General features: G+C 36.1%; 1 protein-coding gene across 50 annotated transcripts in view; it reads left to right on the top strand.

Annotated features, from left to right (window-relative positions):
• MAP2 (microtubule associated protein 2) overlaps nt 1-21,863 on the top strand; it is a 308,607-nt gene that overhangs the window by 253,307 nt on the left and 33,437 nt on the right. For 18 of the 50 annotated variants that reach the window (XM_058300230.2, XM_058300226.1, XM_058300236.1 and 15 more), the window contains 5 exons: nt 3,483-3,596; nt 5,708-5,785; nt 17,323-21,063; nt 21,271-21,477; nt 21,650-21,784. In XM_058300230.2, coding sequence (XP_058156213.1) covers nt 3,483-3,596; nt 5,708-5,785; nt 17,323-21,063; nt 21,271-21,477; nt 21,650-21,784 — 4,275 coding nt within the window. The remainder of the gene's footprint in view (nt 1-3,482; nt 3,597-5,707; nt 5,786-17,322; nt 21,064-21,270; nt 21,478-21,649; nt 21,785-21,863) is intronic. The other 32 variants (XM_058300255.1, XM_058300244.1, XM_058300250.1 and 29 more) reach the window with 3 other exon arrangements.

The following is a 21,863-nucleotide window of genomic DNA, read 5'->3' as shown; positions in this document are numbered from 1 at the left end:
CAGATTGAGACTTGCGGCAGGAATCTTAGTAGAAGGGAGCCCAGGACTTTCACAAACAGGGAAGAGGTAAAAATAAACAAGAGAGATAGTGTATATCTCCCTCGTAGTTTTATTCGTGAAAAATCACGTGCCTCCACCATTAACACAGATTACAGCAGGTTTTCTGGTGTCTTGTGATGGTAACAGTAATTGCCGAGTTTGTATTAATCTTACTGCATCACTGTTGCCATTTCTTTAAAATAGAAATGTTAAGGTAGAAGACCCAGAAGAATATATGATTAGAATAAAATTAAGACACCTAAGTGAAGAATTGTTTGGTAGCATTCCTTTTATCAAGTTCTTTTATGTTTCAGGCCTCTTGTATAATTATATACTTATAGCCTACATCGCCCTATGAGATGGGTGTTCTACAAGTGAGGTGCTGAAACACAATGCATTTGACTAAATGTGTTAGGTTCAAATAACTAGAAGGTGTCAGTGATAGGGTTTATACTCATCTTTCTCTGAATTAAAATCCATGTTAGTTCCCCTAATATATAAAGACTAATTCCCTAGATAGATTGAAAGATGATAGATGGGTGGATGTTTGGGTAGATGGAGGCACTTAATAAATATTTGTAGAAAGAATAATTATGTATACAGTCACACACATAGACCTTACATATTCATTTTATAGGTCTAATTTTGACCCATTTACCATTAATCTTCCCTGAACTTTACCTGAACCCTGAGAGAATTTGGATGAAGCTGCCGTCTCTGCCTTGGTGACAGCCATTGCTTAGAGGAAGACAATAAATTGACTGGATTCATTTAAACCCCTGAAGAACCCTTTGCTGATATTTTCCTAAACTTACTGTGAAATTTAAATTAGAAAATGTATTATTTCCTATTTTAAAAGTTTTAATATGCTAACAAAGGATAATCTATATGAATTTGACTCCCACACAGCCTGTTTGAGTATTCTAAAATAGCATTTCTTAAAATCAATTAATTTCTTTTAAAGAAAAAACTTACCAAAATTTATCAAGATTGGGTTAAATTATTGGCTTATAATTTTTGCTTAAATATATACAAATATAAAATTATCTTATTCATAAGCTCTTATACAACTTGAAACTCAAAACACATTTATAAATTAATTTTCTTTGCAACAACAAATCTATCAAAATACCCACTATTTCCCATCTAAAATAAATGACACTGTTTTGCTGAAACATTGCTCTAAGTTGGAATGTGGTAAATGCTAACAAGGTGCATTTCCTTTGGGTTTGAAAAGTCTATGATACCTGGAGAGAGGTAATGATTCAATTCTCCCCTCACTTGCCTCATTTAGACAATCTTGAAATGTCCGTTTATACAGTGTACCACATTGTTATTTTGCTTACACTTTATGTGAATGAACACTTTGTGTTAAATTCACCTCCATTCTTTTCTCATTAGTCCATAGCATTTAAATGAATTCTCCATTGTGTCAAAATTACTCTAAATACAATGGCAAACAAAAAGACTATAATAATATAGCATTGCTCAGTTATAAATTGTTCAATTAAACCAAAAGATACTTGTATTCATTTTTTGATTATCTTCCCAATTTTAAAAGAATTAATTCATGTAAAGGACTCTTTGACCTTGGAAAATTCATCAACCAATATGTGAAATTTTGAGACCCCTATTTGATAAATACTGTTCAAAACAAAAATAAAATATTCATCTTTTTGAAGTATATTATCTATTACAATATCTAACATGGTCTTCAAGATATATAGATAGGTAGATAGATAGCATGTATAGAGAGAAAGTAGATATATAGATGTAGATATAGAAAAATTTATTTCTGGTAAAAATCTTGCTCAATTGTGGTCAATCACTTGTTGCATAGTCCCTAAATATAATCAGTAGTGAAATTTAGGTAGAGAAGCATGTCTGAAAGTGGATATATTTCCTTCATTCATACCATTAAAAGATTTGATATATTTTCATCAGTCATTTTCAAGACTGTAAGAGAGATTCATGGTTTTTCCTCATTCCTCCTTTTATTCTTCTGCCTATGAGAAAGAACAGCATAGTAGTCAAGAAATCTAGTTCTAATCCTAGTTTGCCTCTATCAGCTGTGTGAATTTGGGTAACTCTCATAACCATACCCAGCTTTTATTTTCTCATCTATAAAATGAGAGGATGAAACAAAATCAATTCTAAAAGCTCTTTAGCTCTGAAATTGTGTGATGCCATGAGCTGAATAGGCTATAGCTTTCTTATACATTAATGACTATATTTTTAATCCCAAAAGTGTTTTTTCATTCTTAGTTGATGACCTGTTACACATCATTTCCTTAATATTTTCTTGACTAGGTTGTATAAAATTGGCATTGGTATGTTCCAGTAGAAACCATTTCAGGCCAAGACTAGTTATCTGGCATCTCACAGACTAATCATTTTTAGGAAGAATCCATATTTTAATGAAACTACTTCACTGACTAGATGAGTAAATATCAGATTTTAAAAACGTCTAGTGGGGAAGCAGATGTGATTCAAGCAGTTGAGCACCTGCCTCCCATATAGGAGGTCCTGAGTTGTTTCTGGTACCTCCTAAAGAAGACAAACAGGCAATGAGCGGACAACAAGCAGACATCGAGCAAAAACAGTGAGCATACAATGAGCAAAAAACAAAATGAAACAAAAACGAGCAGGAACCATATGTGGCTCAAGCAGTTAAGTGCCTGCCTCCCACAAGGGAGGTCCCAGGTTGGTTCCCGGTGCCTTCTAAAGAAAAAACAAAGCAGACAATGAGTACAAACAATGAGCAAAAATAATGAACAAACAGATGAGGGAGCTATCTCTGGGGCGGAGGGGGGACATCTACTAAATCTGGAAAAGTAGCAGCTCTTTAGAAGGAGACCCTCTGATATGTCACTGCCATGTATGTCATTCAAATTTTTTCTGCCCAGGTTTTTTATAATCTGTCTTGCTCATACTGTTTCTGAATAATTCTATGCCATCATAAATGAACATTTTGAGGAATCTTCTTTAGTTTTAAATCAAAGTATTCCTGCAAATCAGCATAAAAACCTATTCAAATGACATTGTGCTAGAATACTGTAAGAAAACTATTTAACATTTTAAGTTAAATCTAAAATAAATCCTCTCCTCTCTTTGAATTTGTTTTGCTAGCTACAAAAAATTTAAGTTGTTTTTGTTTGTATAAATAGCTTTTTTAAAAAGTGTCATACAAAGTTATTATTTTTCTTTAGTTCTGTTTTCATTTTGTTTAGCTCCAAGAATGTCTATTTCTTTCTGTTTCCTTTTTTTTTTTCGACAGTTTATAAATATACACTTTACCTTCAAAATTTTTTTAAAATTCCATTTTGCTTTGGGTGGGGAAGACAGTGAAAATGAAATTCCAATCCACTATATGATTACTTTTCCTCCTTCTACCTGTTTTGGACTTCTCATAATTATATTGTCTTTTTTACTATTTGTTACAGAGGAAGTATCTGCAAGAATAGTTCAAGTAGTCACAGCTGAGGCTGTAGCAGTCCTGAAAGGTGAACAAGAAAAGGAAGCTCAGCACAAAGATCATCCTGCAGCTCTGCCTTTAGGTAAATAAGAAAGCTGTGCCTTGACTACAGGGTAAACTCTTCACATGCAAAGCTAGGCCATATTTTGTACTTTGTGCTTACATACAGCATTCATCAAACATGTTTCTTAGGTTATATTGGAACCTGTTCTTACTTTTATCAACAGGCTAATTGTGATATTTGAGTAGTCTTTTAGTGAAAAGCTTATAATTAGACTTCTCCCGTAAGTCACCCATGATATTTTATTTTCCAGACCCCTATAGATAGCTATTATAGAAATAAAGCCACTGAATTTTTATTTTTATTTTATGGCTATAGCCATAAGGAAAATATCCTGCTATTTTAACTAGACATGAGTGTTTTCCTTTGTGGGTTTTGGTGAATAATTGTACTAATCTGGTTTGGTTCTCCTTAAACCGTTTACACAAAACTTCTAGAGCGAGCTTTATTAGAACATCAGTGACTTTGTATCCAACATGAGGTACTTAATCTTTACTTGGTTCATTGGCTCACATCAAGTTCCTAGATAGCACTGTACTCTCCCTGGGTCACAAGTCAAATACTTTCATGGGCCAGGCAGGTGTGTAACACCTGCTTGCCAAGAAAAGCGCTCTTGACCAAAAGCTTGCCAGCCTACTTGATAGATAATTATGATAGATAGATAGATAGATAGATAGATAGATAGATAGATAGATAGATAAAGAAAGTTAGAAAAATAGATGAATAGATAGATGGATAGACAGATATGAATGAATATGTATATGCATAAACATGCAAAGATCTAGGAAAAAAACTCTTTGGTTCAGAATATATGTTTATTTCACAAGGTATATATAACCAATCCATAGAAAGGTAGATAGTGTTTTAAGGTGTAAAAATATTATATTTTCAGTTTTTTCTATAATTTATCCCTGATATTTGATTTTTTCTGGTCCATGTTCCTTCCATTGTCTATTAAAAAGTGCTCAGTACAAAATATTATGCTCTCCCAGAATCCTGATTTAAAATACACTTAGTATTTTCCATAAAATGTTATTTAACTATAAAGGACAGTTTTGCTTTTAAAAAATGAGTGAAAAAAATAACCTTATCTAAAACTTTAACCTTCAGTCTCTTGTGGACTTGTAGTCTTCAAATAAAAGAAAACTTTTTTAAAAATTTGAAACCTTAAAATATGCCATGCTTAAGCCCACAGAGCTAAGGAAGTAAAAAGTCACCTGTCATCACAAAGGACTCCATAGCTGCTTTTTGCAACTGAAATCCAAATAATCTTTGGATTATTTGGCCATGAGAGATAAAAATTTCCTTTGAAATTCTTTACCCTGATATATAGTGTCATAAGAAAGGTAAGTATCTTAAAGAGTAAAGCTTAGAGTTAACTGTGAATGCATTGTATCTTTTAGAAACTCTTTCTCCGGTCCTTCTTCCTATGCAATGCCAAGTCCAGAGGATGACTCAGCTCCCACTAGTACATGGTTTCTGATTGAAGGTTGCCACAGGCTGTGACTGCTTCATTTTTTTTCTTTTCTGAAAATAAATATAAAAGGAGGGTGTGAAATTAGACTTAGTGGACAAAATATTGTTTAAAAAATACATCACCTAAAATAACTATAAATGATCAAGGTAACATTTATTTTCAGATCAAGAAGTTGAACAATAGAGAGTTTTAATATTTTGTCAGTTATTCAAGCCAAATCCAAACTAAAATGTTTGCCTGTGTGTGTTTGCATATGGTAAATTAGGGCAGGTAAGAAATATTTTATTACTTGAACAGGTAAAAACAGATTAGTGGGAGTAAATATAGAATTTCAACAGGAATCTTTCACCCACTTTTTTTTTTTCATCCACTTTTATGGAGAAGGCAAAAATGATATCTTGGCAACATTAAATTCTCTTCTTTCTTTTGAGGCTTTCAAGGTTATATGAAGCAGGTAATGGAACTAAAAATAGGAAAAGTTTGGCTTACTGTTGAGTCTTTCCCTGAATGCACAGAGAGGCCTCTTGGCTTACTGTTGAGTCTTTCCCTGAATGCACAGAGAGGCCTCTCTTTACAGATGGCAGAACTGCCTACACATCTACTGGCCTAATAGGATTAACTGTTCTATCTCATTTTTCCATTGTTTGGTCTTTAGCAGCTGAAGATACAGCTAATCTGCCTCCTTCTCCACCCCCATCACCAGCCTCAGAACAGACTGTCACAGTAGAGGAAGGTAAGGCCTATTGAACTTTTCAAGGTTTGTCCTCTGATAAAGGGAAAATAAACTTCACTGTACAAGGACTGAACAGCTGGCTTTGTATATGACTCTGCTTTGGAAATGTTTTTCAAATAGTCAAAAAGAAACAAAGGGCTTAAATAAATGTATAATCATTTTTCTACATAAAATCAGAACTAGAGGAATAGCCTAAATAAAAAATGAAAACAATGCCCGATAAAGGAAAAGAATTTTGCATTTAAATTGGTAGAATAGTTATAGAAAATTAATTGGCTTAAGTTAGAATGTTTTGACAGAAAATCAAGATGATGTTTGTTATCTCTAAGAATCTGAATAAAAAGAAAAAGAAATGTTATCCATAGTAGGAGTCCCATTTATTGATTGTCTCTGCTTTACTCACCATTATATCACCAAGGTCCTGCTCAGGGCCTGGCCCTTATCAAATTCTCAGTAAAGATGTAGTAAATAAATGAAGAAGCCAATGAGTAAATCTGATATTGAGAGCTGGAAGCTAAGATCATAGGCATTTTCCCTGCTGTGACCTGTTATTGTCTGTGAATCTATTTATGCACTTTACTCAGCATAGAATGCCATGTCAGCTTTTCAGTTCTCATTGCTCAAACAGAAGGATGCCTTTGAAGAATATTCAGTTAGAATCTGAGATGAAAGACAATATGTAAGAGCAAACTGTTGTTTGTTCTCTGGCTTAGATCAGTTAACTTACGTGTACAGCTTGAGAATTATAGGAAAAGGCAGAAAAGAGCCCCAGCTCAAGTTTGCTTCAACATAATTTAGTTTTCATATACTAAAGCCATAATTTTAATATTATTCCATTTCATCCACTTATTTATATTTTATTTTTCCTTTTGTTGTCACCTCAGAAGAGATTATTTCACTGTGTTAAAACTGAATAAGATTTATCTCAATGACTCATTGCCTTTTCATAATTATTTAAATATTCTTTAATTTCCCAAACACAAAATTCTAAATTATTGAACTATAGACCACCAAATCTAAGATAACTTATTTTATAAACAGATTTATAAACCTAAACTTTTTTCTGGTCAGGCTTTGTTTTTCTTAAATTGAGGAGTTTTGGGTTGTTTTTTTTTCTAATATATTGCTTAAAATAATGTTAAATAAACTAAATTATTCTAAGGAATAAAATAAAACTGAGGATTACAGTATAACAGCCACTGATTATCACATGATTTCCTTAAAACGTGGCTTGATCTTTTCATTTATAGATTTGAAAGGTTCTTTTTGTCCTTATATTTGTCTGTTCATTTGGCAAATCTTTACCAAGCTCCTAATGTGCCAGGCACTCTAAACGCTGTGTAACAGCACAAACAGAAACAGACATGACTTCTGCTTTTAAGAGGTGTACTGTCTATTGGAGAAGAGAAATTCAAAATATATTTTAAAATAACTTCAAATTTAATTAAACACTGAGAAGGAAAAGAACAGGGAGCTTCAAGAAAGAACAAGGGGAATCTTGTTTTATTGGATGTTTTAGAATGGTTAAAGAAATCTTCTCTGGGGTAGGAGCATTTCAGCTGAGCCTAGCAGCGTAAGAGTTGGCTAGGAAAAGAAGGAGGGGAGGGGCATTTTGGAGGGCATGGCCAAGATGTACAAAGCCGTGCAGGTGGGCAAGAGCGTGAAGCCTTCTAGGAGCTGAAGAAGACCTGTGGCTAACGGGCCATGAGAAAGGGATAGATGTGAAGGAGGTGAGAGTAGGCCATAGCCTGCTGGATTCTGGAACATAGATTTCTTCCCAGGCATTGGGAAATGCTATATGACCGTTATATTTCCCTCAAGTCATTGAAAAAATGTTTCTGAGCCCCTACTTAAAGCATTTCCTGTGTACTCCTGTGCACTGGGAAATCCTATAAGACTTATATTTCCCTCAGGTCATTGAAAAAAATGTTTCTGAGCTCCTACTTAAAGGATTTCAAGTGTCACAAAGTCCACTTAAGCCAGAGAGGGTATTGATAGACCTGGCTATTCCAAAAGTCTCTCTCAGATCAACTAATTGACTCTTCTTACTCTTCTGTGGAAGTTGAAGAAGGAAAGAAGAAATAGGGTCTCCCATCCATCTGGGAATTTATCCAGTCTGCTTTGTGGAGGGCAACAAAATGAATATAATGTATATATATATAATATAGAAAAACTTTCACATTTTGGTAACTTAGCTGTCACTTTCTGGAGTAACTGTTTCCTTACATTTCAGAATTGCTTTCCACAATCTATTTCAATATATTGCAAAAAAATGTCAGCTCATCTCTTATTAAAATTTGAAGGCATTTTATTAACGTTTTCATACCAAATGTATTTTTATCAAATTATATTTTCTCTTTTCAAAAAAGTGGTAAAGGGTATGAAGGCCTAATGATTTGTTTTTAAAAGGATAACTGTTTTTTTAACTTATGTCTCATTGACTTGAAGACCAGGTAATATTTTCATCTTAGATACATAAAAGAAGTATTGTCTAGACAATAAAACTAGCTTCTCTCTCTTTTCTTTAAATCAGAGATAAATTACATGCAACAAATAATATATATTTTTTAAATAACTGGTTTAGTTTGGTCTGAAAAGAAATTAGTGACAAATCACAAAGCAGAATTACAAACTTGATTAGTAAAGAGCCAATCAAGTGGGGGGCATGGGGGGTATATGGGAACCTCTTATGTTTTTTAATTTTATGTTTTGTGTGGTCTATTAACTTTTAAAAAAAATAACTAAAAAATAAAATTAAAAAAAAGAGCCAATCAAAATTCCAGGTATGTCTTAAAACAGATAGATGGAAACGGAGCAGATAGGTTTCTTTTCCTTTTTGAAGGGATTATTTACTTTCCTCATTACATCCCCAAAAGCAACTTTAATCCAAAGGCCAACAGTCTGATCCTTTTATACAAATGTAAGAGTTCTTGGATTAAATTGAGTAATTTGTTGATTTTGGGGATATAACTTTTTAATCACCTTTTAAAAAGCTTTTCTTTCTTAAGGGAAGCATGAAAGTGTCCTCTTAAAAAAAGTTAAGATGTTAACTATCATGTATGAATAATCACTTATTACATTTAATGTAGTATTAATCATTCACAGAATATGTTCTTATTTTGGGAAATATTTACAAGGGACTTTGAGGCAAAAATCAGATAAGTAGCTCACATAGAAAGGAACATGATACAACACATCAATAGTATATTACAGTTATGATGTTTTTTAAATTAACCATCTTTTTCTTTTCAAACTAATCATAATAGTTGGCATTTGGACTGAACTGTTAAAATTTGGAAGCTTGGACTCATCAGACAACAGAATCAGGAATCCTTCTGCCCTCTTAGGTTTGCTCCAGAATTCTAGAGTGATGTATATCTGTGTCATGGATGTGATAACATCATAATTGCTGATGTGAAAGCAATTTTCCCTCCACATAATTCTGTGGCAGCAAACACAGCTGGAAAACTAAGGGATCCTCAGTTAAAAGGTTGATGAATGGAAAGAGCTTAGAGAGGGTAGAGAACCATGTTAAGTGAAGCCAGCCACCTTTGCCTACACACTGGTAGGCAGAAGCTATAAAGGGACAACAGGCAAAATCTCTGAATTGCTTATGCCCCACAAGACCCAGTCTCTAGGAGAAGTGACTACTCATTTCTACCAAAGGTGGCTGGCATAGAAAGGCTGGGTTTTGTGTGGCTAACTTTATCCCAATAGAAACTTTTAAATACTTAAAAAAAAAAAGTCTGAAAGCAAATTAGGGATAATTTATTCCATCCATTGAAATCAGGTAAGCTTCATTTTTGAAGATTATATTTATGCATTGAGAAACCATGTTAAAGTCCAAGGCTTGTAAAACTACCCCATCCTTTAATATATCACATTATTAAGTGAAATAGACTATTCAATGGCAAGACTATTCGATGGCAAAAGCAGGTTCCCCCAAATCATATGTACTTAGAGTAAAAGGACGCACTCAATCCTGCCCTTCAACAATGAAACTATGGTTATGAAATAATTTCAGGTTTTATAAATCCCTCAACTCTAACTTGGATGTGTTAAATAAAGAGAAAGAACAGAGGTATTTGACAACTTAGTGTGCTGAAGTCAAAGATGCTAACTAACCTTTAGAGTTGGCATTGTGCTTAGCCTTTCACAGATATGTTCTCATTTCATCCAGTAACTCACAGAGATTGTTCACTCCCACTTTCATGCCCAGGATGTCATTGGTTGTAAGTGGCTGATCCAGAACTCAGATCCAAACCTAAGTCCTCATAACTATAGCCCCACTGCTTCCCTAAAACTGCCTTTTATCAAGGTTCTTATTGCAAGACTTAAAAAAGTGAAGTTGTTTTCAAATGAGGATTTTTTTGTTACAAACTACTTACAAGTTTCTTTCTTCCATCCACCTCTAAATAAATATTAGTTTCCGTATGTTTCCCACCTACCTCGGGTATGATCCAGTAGCAACCACCCTACACAACTCTGTAGCATATTAGGATCTAGTATCTTCTGTCACTGGAACAAAGCTCACTGTTTGGACTTGGCTAGCCATGGTCTCCTCTAAGGATAGTTCCCCTGGCACATCTCTGAGGGTCGTAATGTAGATGGACTTTGGGCTCATAGGTCCTAAATGAAGATATGAAATACATACAACTCATAGTACCAAGAAGGACTGACTTTGAGGCTTCTTTTGATGGTGCTTTGGCTCTGGGCCAGACAAATACTACAGAGAAGCTACTTTTCCATCGGAGACCTTCAGGTTTTTGTAGTTTTCTGGTTAGTTTTCAGAATAGTGAACACTATTTACTTGGAATATTGTCAATCCGAAACAAGTCTCAGGGCTTTTTTCACATTTCAGCATTTTAAAAAAGAGCAATAACAGCAAGAAAAAGAAGACCCAAATCTTCAAAAGGTTAAAAATTTGCTTTGCTTTTAAACTACCAGCCTACAGCTTTAAATTATTTGTTGTTTTTTCTTTACTGTAGTTGTTTCCACTTCCCAGGAAATAGATGTTGCAAAGCAGAGAGCCAAATATCCCATTTTCACTTATTGATTTTCCATGCAATCTGTTAAACATATTAGAAGTTTTAGAAGTAACTTGCTATAAATGGGAAGTTTACAGCCCCAGCGAGTCACTGGGAAATATGAATGGCTGGATAATGTGACAAGCCAAGAGCTTATGATTCAGCCAGTGTTGTAGACTAGACCTTGGCCAATTATCTGCTTAGCTGAGAAATCGTGCCGAATTGAACTAAGAATATCAAACATAATTTTAGGCTTCCGCTATCCTGATATAATAAGCATCGTGGTTGCGAAAGTTCTAAGCACTCATCCAGAGACAACTTCCATGGACCAATCAGTAAATAATGGGCTCAACAGATTAAAAGTATTCTTTCAATAAAACGTTATTTTAATGTTCTTATGATTTCAGACTTATTTCCAGGTGTCAGCACTTAGTTGCTGAAAATAAGTTAACTGCCCTAAAAATACAGTGCATTTTGAAACTAATGTTATAATTCTATTTAATAGGTATTACAGACTTTGCTCTTATAGAAAGTTAGGAAGATTTTAAATTATTTATATGTATCAGTAAATAAACAGTATTCAGCAAATTCAGTAACCTGCCATGTAGGCCAGAGATAAAGTATCTATACCAGGTCAGAAGCCAAATATTGCTCGTTGTTATAATATTTAAAACTCATTGAATTACACAAGAATTCACATACTTGGCAGACTTATCTACAGTTATATTTTTAAATCGATGTATTTAAATAATGGAGAATTACAAACCAAGACACAGGAAAGGGCAAAAATGAGAGTTATTCCTTTAGTCTTTCAATGAGAAATAGGCAATAGGGGGTTTGAAACCTGAAAACAGCATAGAGCCAATGATACAAATGAAACCCATAGAAGAAAACCTGTTTTAATCTGAAGACTTCTCTCTCTAAATTCCGAGCTAATTGTGTCTCTATCAAGCTTTCATCAGAGAAGCAAAACACAAAAGAAAAGTTTGTATTATTCAAGACTTCCTTAAAATGATGTACTTCCAGTCCTGCAAATAAGAACCAGTTTTCAAAATGATGCCCAAGGTACTACATTATCCTGAGTATCCAAAGAAAGAGTTATGTTTACGGTACTCTCCTTATTAAGGCAGAAAAGGGGAATAATGTAGATTTTTCATACCAGGATTGCCGTAATTTTTTTTCTGGTTAAAGTCATTAACCAAAAAGCAAATTAACCAAAATGTTCATTATTTGAGCTTCTTATTTTTTCCCCTGTAATCGTGTAGGCATCAGTTTCTAACTTTCTTCTTTTTAACTTAAAAATATATGCGTATAAGCATAAGAAAAGTTAATCTTTTAGAGACAGTTTGTTCCCAAGAATGCATTTGTTTCATAATGCTTTGTCTCTATTCCAGTCTTTCCTTGGTTATTCTGATTTGTTTGAGGGGATGTTATAGATCATTTCTGTGCTGTGATAAGAGTATCAATGCCTTTGATTCGCTTAGATCAATGGCAAGATTGCTTAAGGAGTAGTTTTAATTCAGTGACTACTGAAGCATGAAACACTTTTTCCCATTCTCCATTGGCTTGATCTTGCTAATACCCATCCATCTTGCCGTGCTGCTTCTGTGACCCTCTGTGTCCCTGTGCAGTTGTTTGTCTCGTCCATCTGATCTTGTGTCTGTCTTGTCCAGTTCTCCCTGCAGTTTCTTCCTGTGTGTCTGTTTGTAGATGAAGGGGCTGAGGATCAAGTGGGTCCTCTACACAGGTTCCCCAGCCGTGAACCTGCCACCAGCGGGGAGAGGCGTAGACTCCTCACCCCCTCCATTTCGGTGTCTGTGCCTGATGAGGAGCCTTACAATTCCGATGAGGAGTACTATGAGCACCCCTTGTTCAGCTCAGAATGGACTGCCTCTAGTGGGCCCCCCAGTGTCACAGCGCAGAGTGCAGAGGCCCACTTAGGCCAGGAGAAAGGTGAACCAAGCATGGTCCCTTTTTGCTCCTACTCCCCGGCCTGCAGCTTTGACCACATGCATCATGAGGGGGTCGGGAGGGAGGAGGAGTCAGTTTTTTCCACATGAAAGTGAAGTCCCTATAAAGGTTATCTCCATTCAAATGCCTCCACAAGTGATATGAAAGTAGCCTTGCTTGAGGCTTGTGAGCACTTCCTTTCTTTATATCATTGCTTCTGAGAAGGAAATGAAAAAAAAAAAAAAAAAGAGGAAGCAAAAAAAAGTCCACTTAAAGTGTGACTCCTTTCTATCGCCCTACAAATAAATCAGTCAGGGAAGAGCATACTCTCTTACCCAAATCTAGGAAGACGATCCTGAATATTACATTTTGACCCTCTTTGGAGAAATAATATTACTAAGACCATGCTTAACTGCAACTAGTCCTCTATTTAGTGCTGGATTGATACTATAGCTCTTTAGAAGATAAACATGGAAAAATCTGTTCAGGTTAAAATAAATATTATGGAATGAATTTATTTCTCCAGATCCCTTAATCATCTGCAGAAACAGCAAAGGCTTTCCAGGTAACTAAATCTTGGCTTACCTCATTAGGGCTAGGTTAAGATGAAGGATATGATTCACAACCTTCGTCATCTCAGTCCTATAAAGCCAGGAGGCCCTAGTCTATAATTGGCTATGGTGAGGAAAAAATAAGTGGGTGGTGGGCTTCACTTTTCCTCATTTTAACTAGGTAGTTTTGTAAAAAACAACAAAAAAAGTATAGTTTAAAAAAATTTTGGTTTACATGTGGAAGTTGTTTTCACATAGGAAAAATAACATAGGTGAAGAGTTTATATTTATATGAGATAATAATTAATAGAAGAGCAAATAGTTTGAAGACAATGGGGAGTAAACTCACATATCTCCTACTAAATTAATAATAATAAACTTCTTTAAGGGTCCTTTTAAAAACAAAGTACACCAATGACTCAGGTACTCTGGTAGAGAAATATAACTTTTATTTATGCGTGAAACTGAGTTATAATATTGTGAACTTATTAAGAAAAGTGTGAACTTTTGAATAAGGAACAGGTGTAGTGGAAATATATTGAAAGTCCCTGAACTGTGATCAAAATCTCTAATTTTATGGCATTATAAAAATTGTTTTAATAATAAGTTAGAATCAGAATGTTTACAGTGTTATGCACATAATTAAATTATAATAAATAATTATAATTATTTATAAATAAATAAACATGAAAGAGGCTGAGTGCTAAATGTAAGGAGATAGAGTAGTTCTCTCTTTCCCCCCTGAGGGATTTAAATATTTCTCAAAAAAGCAGATTCCTTTCCATTGCAGTCTTTCCCCACAGGGCTGTTTTTAAAATGTACAGTATTTCATAGGAGTCTTCCATTTGTAGAACTATAAAACAACTTAAAAACTTCCCCTCTAATTTCTTAAGTTATAAAATGAATTTATGTTACTGGCATTTGAAATGTAAATGATAAAGGAGCAAGATAATTCTTGACCTCATAAGTTTATATTTTACATTTTAAATGTTAACACTTTCCCTGTGATTTACATCTTTGTGGGGATAATTTGGCAATTTGGTTGCCATTCAATTATGTTTCTGTGGTGATTTCGATTTGAACTGAAGAAGGATGACTTTTATACTAATGTGCTCATTTTCTTTTTTACTCAATGCCAAAGAGAACTATACACAAATTATAATACTAATATTTCAGGAGTTTAAACAATTCTATAAGAGTTGTGTCTTAGAGGTAGACTTTTCCAAATAATAAAATTTTAATTTTACCTTTACTTTGATTTTTGAAATATTTTACTTCCTCCTTGAAATTTTTCATTTTCTCTGACATATAATACAATGAAATAATGGAGATTTATGTAAACTTCCACCCAAGAAATACTAAGTAAATTATCTTTTAGTCATAATCAACTCGGTAATAAAGCTGTTAAAGTAGTTGATTGGATGTTATTTTGAGGCATAGCTTTTTTTTTTTTTTCTTCTTTCCAAAGATTACTTTAGGGAAGTTTGCATGTATTAAGTAGAGTAATCAGGAATCCTTATGTAGGGGCTTCTTGCATTGGAGAAAACAGCACATGTCTAACAAACTTAAGCTTTTTTTTTTTTTCGCAACCACATGTTACCAGCAGCACCATCTCTTATGTCCAGCAAGCTTTCCACCTCTGTTCAACTTACTGTCATTTCCACTGAAGTAAATAGAGCAAAAAACCCTTTCAGCTCTCAAATGAAAAAAAAAAAAAAACCAACATAGCCTTTTGAGACTTTAAAAGGCATCAAAGCATCATTATTAACAGATGACACATAATTTGCCAACCCTCGCACGATGTACTTTTCATTAGAATACTAATTTGCTCATCCAAATGGTAAAAGATAAAACACCTGAGGTTCTTAAGAGGTCATCATGATGGAGCTGAAAGTGTTCCTTGTATAATATTTCTGTCGTTTCATGTATTTGTTCTGTGGTCATGATGTCAACATCTTTTTCATCCCGAAGAAGAAGAAACGCTAGAGGGTCCGATGGTGGAGGAAGAGAAACCTGCCACTCTTCCTGGGAAAGAGTGTGAGGCTGCTAAGTCCTCAGACCAACCCAAGGGCCTCAGTGAGGGCCAAGTGGAGTCTAGTGCCAAGGCCAAAATAGTTCCTGAAGAGAGGGCCCTGGCAGGGGCCCAGCATGAGGAAAAAGTAAAAGAGATCACAGAGGTGTCTCCGGAAGTAAAGTCCCCTTCCTCTGCCAAGGAAGGTGTGTCTTAGGATTTGCATGTGTTGCAAATGATCTCTCCTGCAGCTTACCAAACTGATGCCTTTCTAGTGCTTTGTCAATGCTCAGTCTTCCAATGATCACAGGGCCACTATTTTAGGCTTATTAAATAGAGAGAATGGCTTGTGCAGGTGCTATGTGGCAGCTTGGTTTTCCCTGCTGCAGCTGATTCCTGATTTTACTTTGCCATGATACAATACGCTTTGCAGCCAGGCTGATGATGCTATGTGAGCTTCCCGCCTCCCACCCCCCTCATCTCAAATGTTTGCCAGTCACATTGCTAATACATGTATATTTTTATTTTTGTTTTGGGGATAGCAATTCATATGCTTTTCTTTCAGATACAGTGTTTTACTTGCACTTGGTCACATAGAGGCTTAAATGGTGGAATTGTTTTTGTTTGCTGCCACAATGTGCTGTATTTTTTATGCTTCAATGAATACCGGTTTAGTTTTCTTAAATGCTCCTGCTAATGCTTCTTATTCATTTCCTCTCCATGGCAGTCAACCCCTTCGATCATTCCCATATCTCCTGACTTTTCATTCATCTAACCCTTATTAGAAGTTCATAAAGTATTTCTTTTCTATTGTTACAACAGGACACACAAATATATAAGGTAATGATGATTTAGACACTTGCTCTTCAAGAGATGGTTAAGTTCTATTATTTTTCCCCCAATTATCTTTCCAAATAATTATATTTAGCCCTACTGACCACAGTGAAATATTTTGACAGGGTGGGACTCTGACATGTTTTATATTGATGAGTAAAAATAAAAATGGGTTATTTTATTTCTGGGAAGTATCTTTTAAGCCATTATTGGGCATTGCTTCTCTCGTTGGTCATGTTTCAGGAAATGAGGTTATGCCCATGAGGAAAAGGTATTTTAATAATTGCCTGTTATAAAAATTTTGTTATTCACATGATTTTCCAGTATTAATAGTATAATTCAGATTTTCTTAAATTTATCGTACAGACTAAGAAATTATTAAGAATTAGGAATTTTGAATATGTGGTAGAAATTGGCTTGTCAGCTCTTAGGTCATGGCACATAGTAAGTGATTAGCAAAGGTCACTAGCAATATTGAATTATATATATATAATAAAAAGCTTTAAAAATGGAAAAAAAGTCAATAGCAAATATCAATTTATATTTCTGAAATTTAAATACAAATGATGTCTAAATATTTATGGCAGTCACCACACGATACCCAAAAGAATGGTCCTACCATTTGTTAATCAAGTTAACCCATGAAACTATTGGCACCTATATTATGAGTTAGTCAGTCCTCTGACTATAGCCTGCCAATTTACTTTTAAATGAGAAATTTAATGAAAGGTTCAATAAAAATCAATGCCTATCTATATTTAGCTCTTAAAATGTATTCTTTTGTATTCTATTACTAGCTACATATTCAATATTCTTTAATTTATAATTTTTAGCTATAGAAGGCATATGATGTTTTTCTACTAGAATACATATCACATAATGTTTAGGAAACCAGATAAAACAAAGAGGACAAAAGAATATTCAAAGGTATACTCTTCTTACAGGTACCGTACATATTAATTCACAACAGGAGTTCATTTTAACCATAGTGCACATATATCTCAATCTTGGCATTTTCATATTTATTTTTAAATGGGTAGCATGCTTGCATGTTCCATAATTCTTCTTTTTACCCACCATTCATTTATCATTTCAAAATATAATTTTAAGCTTAATGCCCTAAAGCACTTGCCTATTTGTTAAAAATCAACCCAATTACTTCAGGTTTACTTACAGCCTCGAAGATGGAGTTCCATGATCAACAGGAATTGGATCCTTCTCCAGCTGAGCCGTTAGACAAGAAAGAAAAAGAGTCAGAGAAACAAAGTAAGCCTGGTGAAGACCTCAAACATGCTGCCTTAGTTTCTCAGTTTGAGACTACTCAAACTTCCCCTGATGAAAAGGACATACAAGACAAAAAAGAAGAAAATGTGTCGCCCTCTCTGTTTGGGCAAACTCTTGGTGCTGGCATAGAAGACATGAAACAGAAGATGGAACCAAGCCTAGTAGTACCTGGCATTGACTTGCCTGCAGAGCCTCCAAAAGTGCAAAAGGACTGGTTCATTGAAATGCCAATGGAAGCAAAAAAGGATGAGTGGGGTTTAGTTGCTCCAATGTCTCCTGGCCCCCTGACACCCATGAAGGAAAAAGATGTACTTGAGGATATTCCAAAATGGGAAGGGAAACAATTTGATTCTCCCATGCCAAGTCCCTTTCATGGTGGAAGCTTCACTCTTCCTTTAGATGTCATAAAGAATGAAATAGTTGCAGAAGCATCATCCTTTGCCCCTGTCCTTTTACAGCCAAGTGACAAAAAAACTCTGGAAGAAACCAGAGGCCCAGAGACTGCCAAAGATAGTTATAAAGTTGAAGAGCCCCTTAAAGATAAACCTGACAAAACGGCAGAAGTGCCAGCTGCAGTGGCAATTTCTGCACTTAATGAGGCTGACATTCCAAATGTGGAAGATATCTCAGAGAAAGCTTCGGAAGAAGAAAAGGGGGATATAAAGCAAGAAAATGTGCAGGAAAAAGAAACTTCTACCCTCACTGGACAGGTACCTACACTTACTGAAAAGGAATCTCAAGAAAAAACTACCATTCCTGAGAAAGAAGCCATGCCAAAAGAGAGTGAACCCCCAAAATTGGCAGATGAAGAAACAGGCATAATTCAGACATCCACAGAGCACATCTTCTCTAAAGAAGAACAGGAAGGCCAAGAGCCCACTGCAGAGATGTTAAAACAGGACTCATACCCTGGAAGTTTGGAGCAACCAGTTACAGATTCAATCACGACCTCTAAGATCTTGGAGAGAGTCTCCACTGAACCAGGTACACTAAGTGAAAAGAGTGCAACCCAAGAAGTTTTTGAAGAGAAAGTTGCTGACAAAGATACCAAGGTTGAAAAGGTTATGGCTGCAACATCAGCCGAGCCTGACATGTCATTTTATGAAGATAAGTCAGGAATGTCAAAGTACTTTGAAACATCTGCACTGAAAGAAGAAGTGACAAAAAGCATTCAGCTTCAACCAGGCAGTGATTACTATGAACTGAGTGACACAAGTGTCCATGAGTCTTTTGATACCCTAGCTCCCATGCAGAAAAATGATGACAAAGAATCTCAGGCAGGAAAAGAATCCCAGCCCAGTGCTCCAGCACAAGAAGCAGGTTATAGTACTCTTGCTCAGAGTCATCCATCTGATTTACCTGAAGAACCCAGTTCTCCTCAAGAAAGAATGTTCACTATTGATCCAAAAGTATATGGGGAGAAAAGGGACCTCCACAGTAAGAATAAGGATGATTTGACACTAAGCAGGAGTTTAGGACTTGGTGGTAGATCTGCAATAGAACAAAGAAGCATGTCAATCAATTTGCCCATGTCTTGCCTGGATTCCATAGCCCTTGGATTTAACTTTGGCCGAGGGCATGATCTTTCTCCTCTGGCTTCTGATATTCTAACCAACACTAGTGGAAGTTTGGATGAAGGAGATGATTACCTTCCAGCCACTACACCTGCACTGGAGAAAGCTCCTTGTTTCCCAGTAGAAAGTAAAGAGGAAGAACAACAGATAGAGGAAGAAAAAGTTACAGGAGAGGACAATATTCAAGTTGAGACCTCATGTGAATCGCCTTTCCTAGCCAAAGATTATTACAAAAATGGTACTGTCATGGCCCCTGACCTGCCAGAAATGCTAGATCTGGCAGGCACAAGGTCGAGATTAGCTTCTGTGAGTGCCGATGCTGAGGCTGCCAGGAAGAAATCAGTCCCATCCAAGACTGTGGTTGAGGAGAGTAGTACTGGTTTGCCCCCTGTAACTGATGAAAACCATGTCATTGTAAAAACTGATAGTCAGCTTGAAGAACTGGGCTACTGTGTATTCAATAAATACACAGTCCCACTCCCATCACCTGTTCAAGACAGTGAGAATTTATCAGGGGAGAGTGGTTCCTTTTATGAAGGCACTGATGATAAAGTTCGAAGAGACTTGGCTACAGACCTCTCTTTGATCGAAGTAAAACTGGCAGCTGCAGGAAGAGTCAAAGATGAGTTTGGTGCTGAGAAAGAAACATCCCCACATATCTCTGATGATAAATTGGGACTGGGTAGGGAGTTTGATCAGGAAAGGAAAGCTAATGATAAGCTAGATACTGTATTAGAAAAGAGTGAAGAGCATGCTGATTCAAAAGAGCAAGACAAGAAAACAGAAGAGGCTGGTGATAAAGTTGAAACATCTGGAATAGGAGTAACCTATGAAGAAGAGTTGGTCAAAGAACAGACTCTTTCAAAGGATGAAGCACCTCTCATGGTTGAGAAAGCAGAGAAAGCTCTTAGTTCAGTGCCAGAGGTTGCTGAGGTAGAACCATCCAACAAAGCTGAACCAGAGCTAGATTTTGCTGCAGAGAAAGTGGAACAGAGTGAATTACATGTTAAAATCAGTGACTTTGGACAGATGGCAGCGGGGCTAAGTGTAGGGCCTGGGAAGACACCAGAACTCACACTTGAGGCTACACAACAGGACCTAATTCCCTCTTCCAAAGCACCTGTAGAGGCAGATATGCTTATGGGTGTTGAGCCTGGCCACATAAAAGAAGGCACCAAAGTTAGTGAGACAGAAGTCAAAGAGAAGGTGGCTAAGCCTGACTTGGTTCACCAGGAGGCTGTCGACAAAGAGGAGTCCTATGAGTCTAGTGGTGAGCATGAGAGCCTCACCATGGAGTCCTTGAAACCTGATGAGGGCAAGAAGGAAACATCTCCAGAAACATCTCCAATTCAAGATGAGCTTGCCATCAAATTGTCTGTGGAAATACCTTGCACAAGTGCTATTTCAGAGGCCAATTTAGCCACAGATGAGAGAGCTGATGTCCAGATGGAATTTATTCAGCTGCCTAAAGAAGGAATCAAAGAGACCCCAGATATATCTATCATGACCTCTGATGTTACAGAGCCATTGCCTGAAGGGATTGTGTCTGAGCCAGCAGAGGCTCAGAGTGAGGAGGAAGAGATAGAAGCCCAGGGAGAATATGACAAGCTGCTCTTCCGTTCGGACACCCTTCAAATTACCGACCTGGGTATACCAGGTGTCAGAGAGGAATTTGTGGAGACCTGCCCAGGTGAACACAAAGGAGTAATTGAATCAGTTGTGACCATTGAGGATGATTTCATCACTGTAGTGCAAACCACAACTGATGAAGGGGAGTCTGGTTTGCACAGTGTGCGATTTGCCACCCTAGAGCAGCCCGAGGTGGAAGCGAGACCCTCTCCTCAGGACGAAGAAGAACTGGAGATAGAAGAGGCAGCTAAAGCCCAGGCAGAACCCAAGGATGGCTCCCCAGAGGCTCCGGCTTCCCCTGAGAGAGAAGAGGTTGCGCTTTCAGAATATAAGACAGAAACCTACGATGATTACAAAGACGAGACCACCATTGATGATTCCATCATGGATGCTGACAGCCTCTGGGTGGACACTCAAGGTGTGCATTCTTTTTTTTTTAATTTTCTACTCCCAAACAAAGCCCAATAACCTAATGGAAAAGTACTTTTTCTCCCTAATATAACATTTTAAAATGTTCTTTTATTTCTTTATTTTGCATTTTGTTAAATATATGAAGGCTTTTTGAACATTTGTTACTAATGTTTTCATTATTGTTGTTGTTGTCATGATTTGCTTTGATCCGCAGATGATGATAGGAGCATCATGACAGAACAGTTAGAAACTATTCCTAAAGAGGAGAAAGCTGAAAAGGAAGCTCGGAGATCATCTCTTGAGAAACATAGAAAAGAAAAGCCTTTTAAAACCGGGAGAGGCAGAATTTCCACTCCTGAAAGAAAAATAGCTAAAAAGGAACCTAGCACAGTCTCCAGAGATGAAGTGAGAAGGAAAAAAGGTTCATTTAACAATCACTTCTTTAAAAATGTTTTTGAAGTAACTCATTATTCCTCTTTTGTAGAAGAAACTGCCTAACAGTGATAATTGATTGTTTATGAAATTTCATTTGGTTTTGCTTCAAGTGTTTATTTTTTCCTGATGATATGCTTTTTGTGTTTTCTTATTCATAGCAGTTTATAAGAAGGCTGAACTTGCTAAAAAAACAGAAGTTCAGGCCCACTCTCCCTCCAGGAAATTCATTTTAAAACCTGCTATCAAATATACTAGACCAACTCATCTCTCCTGTGTTAAGCGGAAAACGACAGGTGACTGTTCAATTCTGCAATGTGGCTGGCAAACATAGACATGTATTTTTTTTAATCTCATTACTGTAGCAGCTTCTTC

This window comes from Dasypus novemcinctus, chromosome 7 (genome assembly GCF_030445035.2).
Source record: "Dasypus novemcinctus isolate mDasNov1 chromosome 7, mDasNov1.1.hap2, whole genome shotgun sequence".
In the NCBI taxonomy this organism is placed as follows: Eukaryota; Metazoa; Chordata; class Mammalia; order Cingulata; family Dasypodidae; genus Dasypus; species Dasypus novemcinctus.
This window is presented reverse-complemented; position numbering and strand designations above follow the sequence as displayed.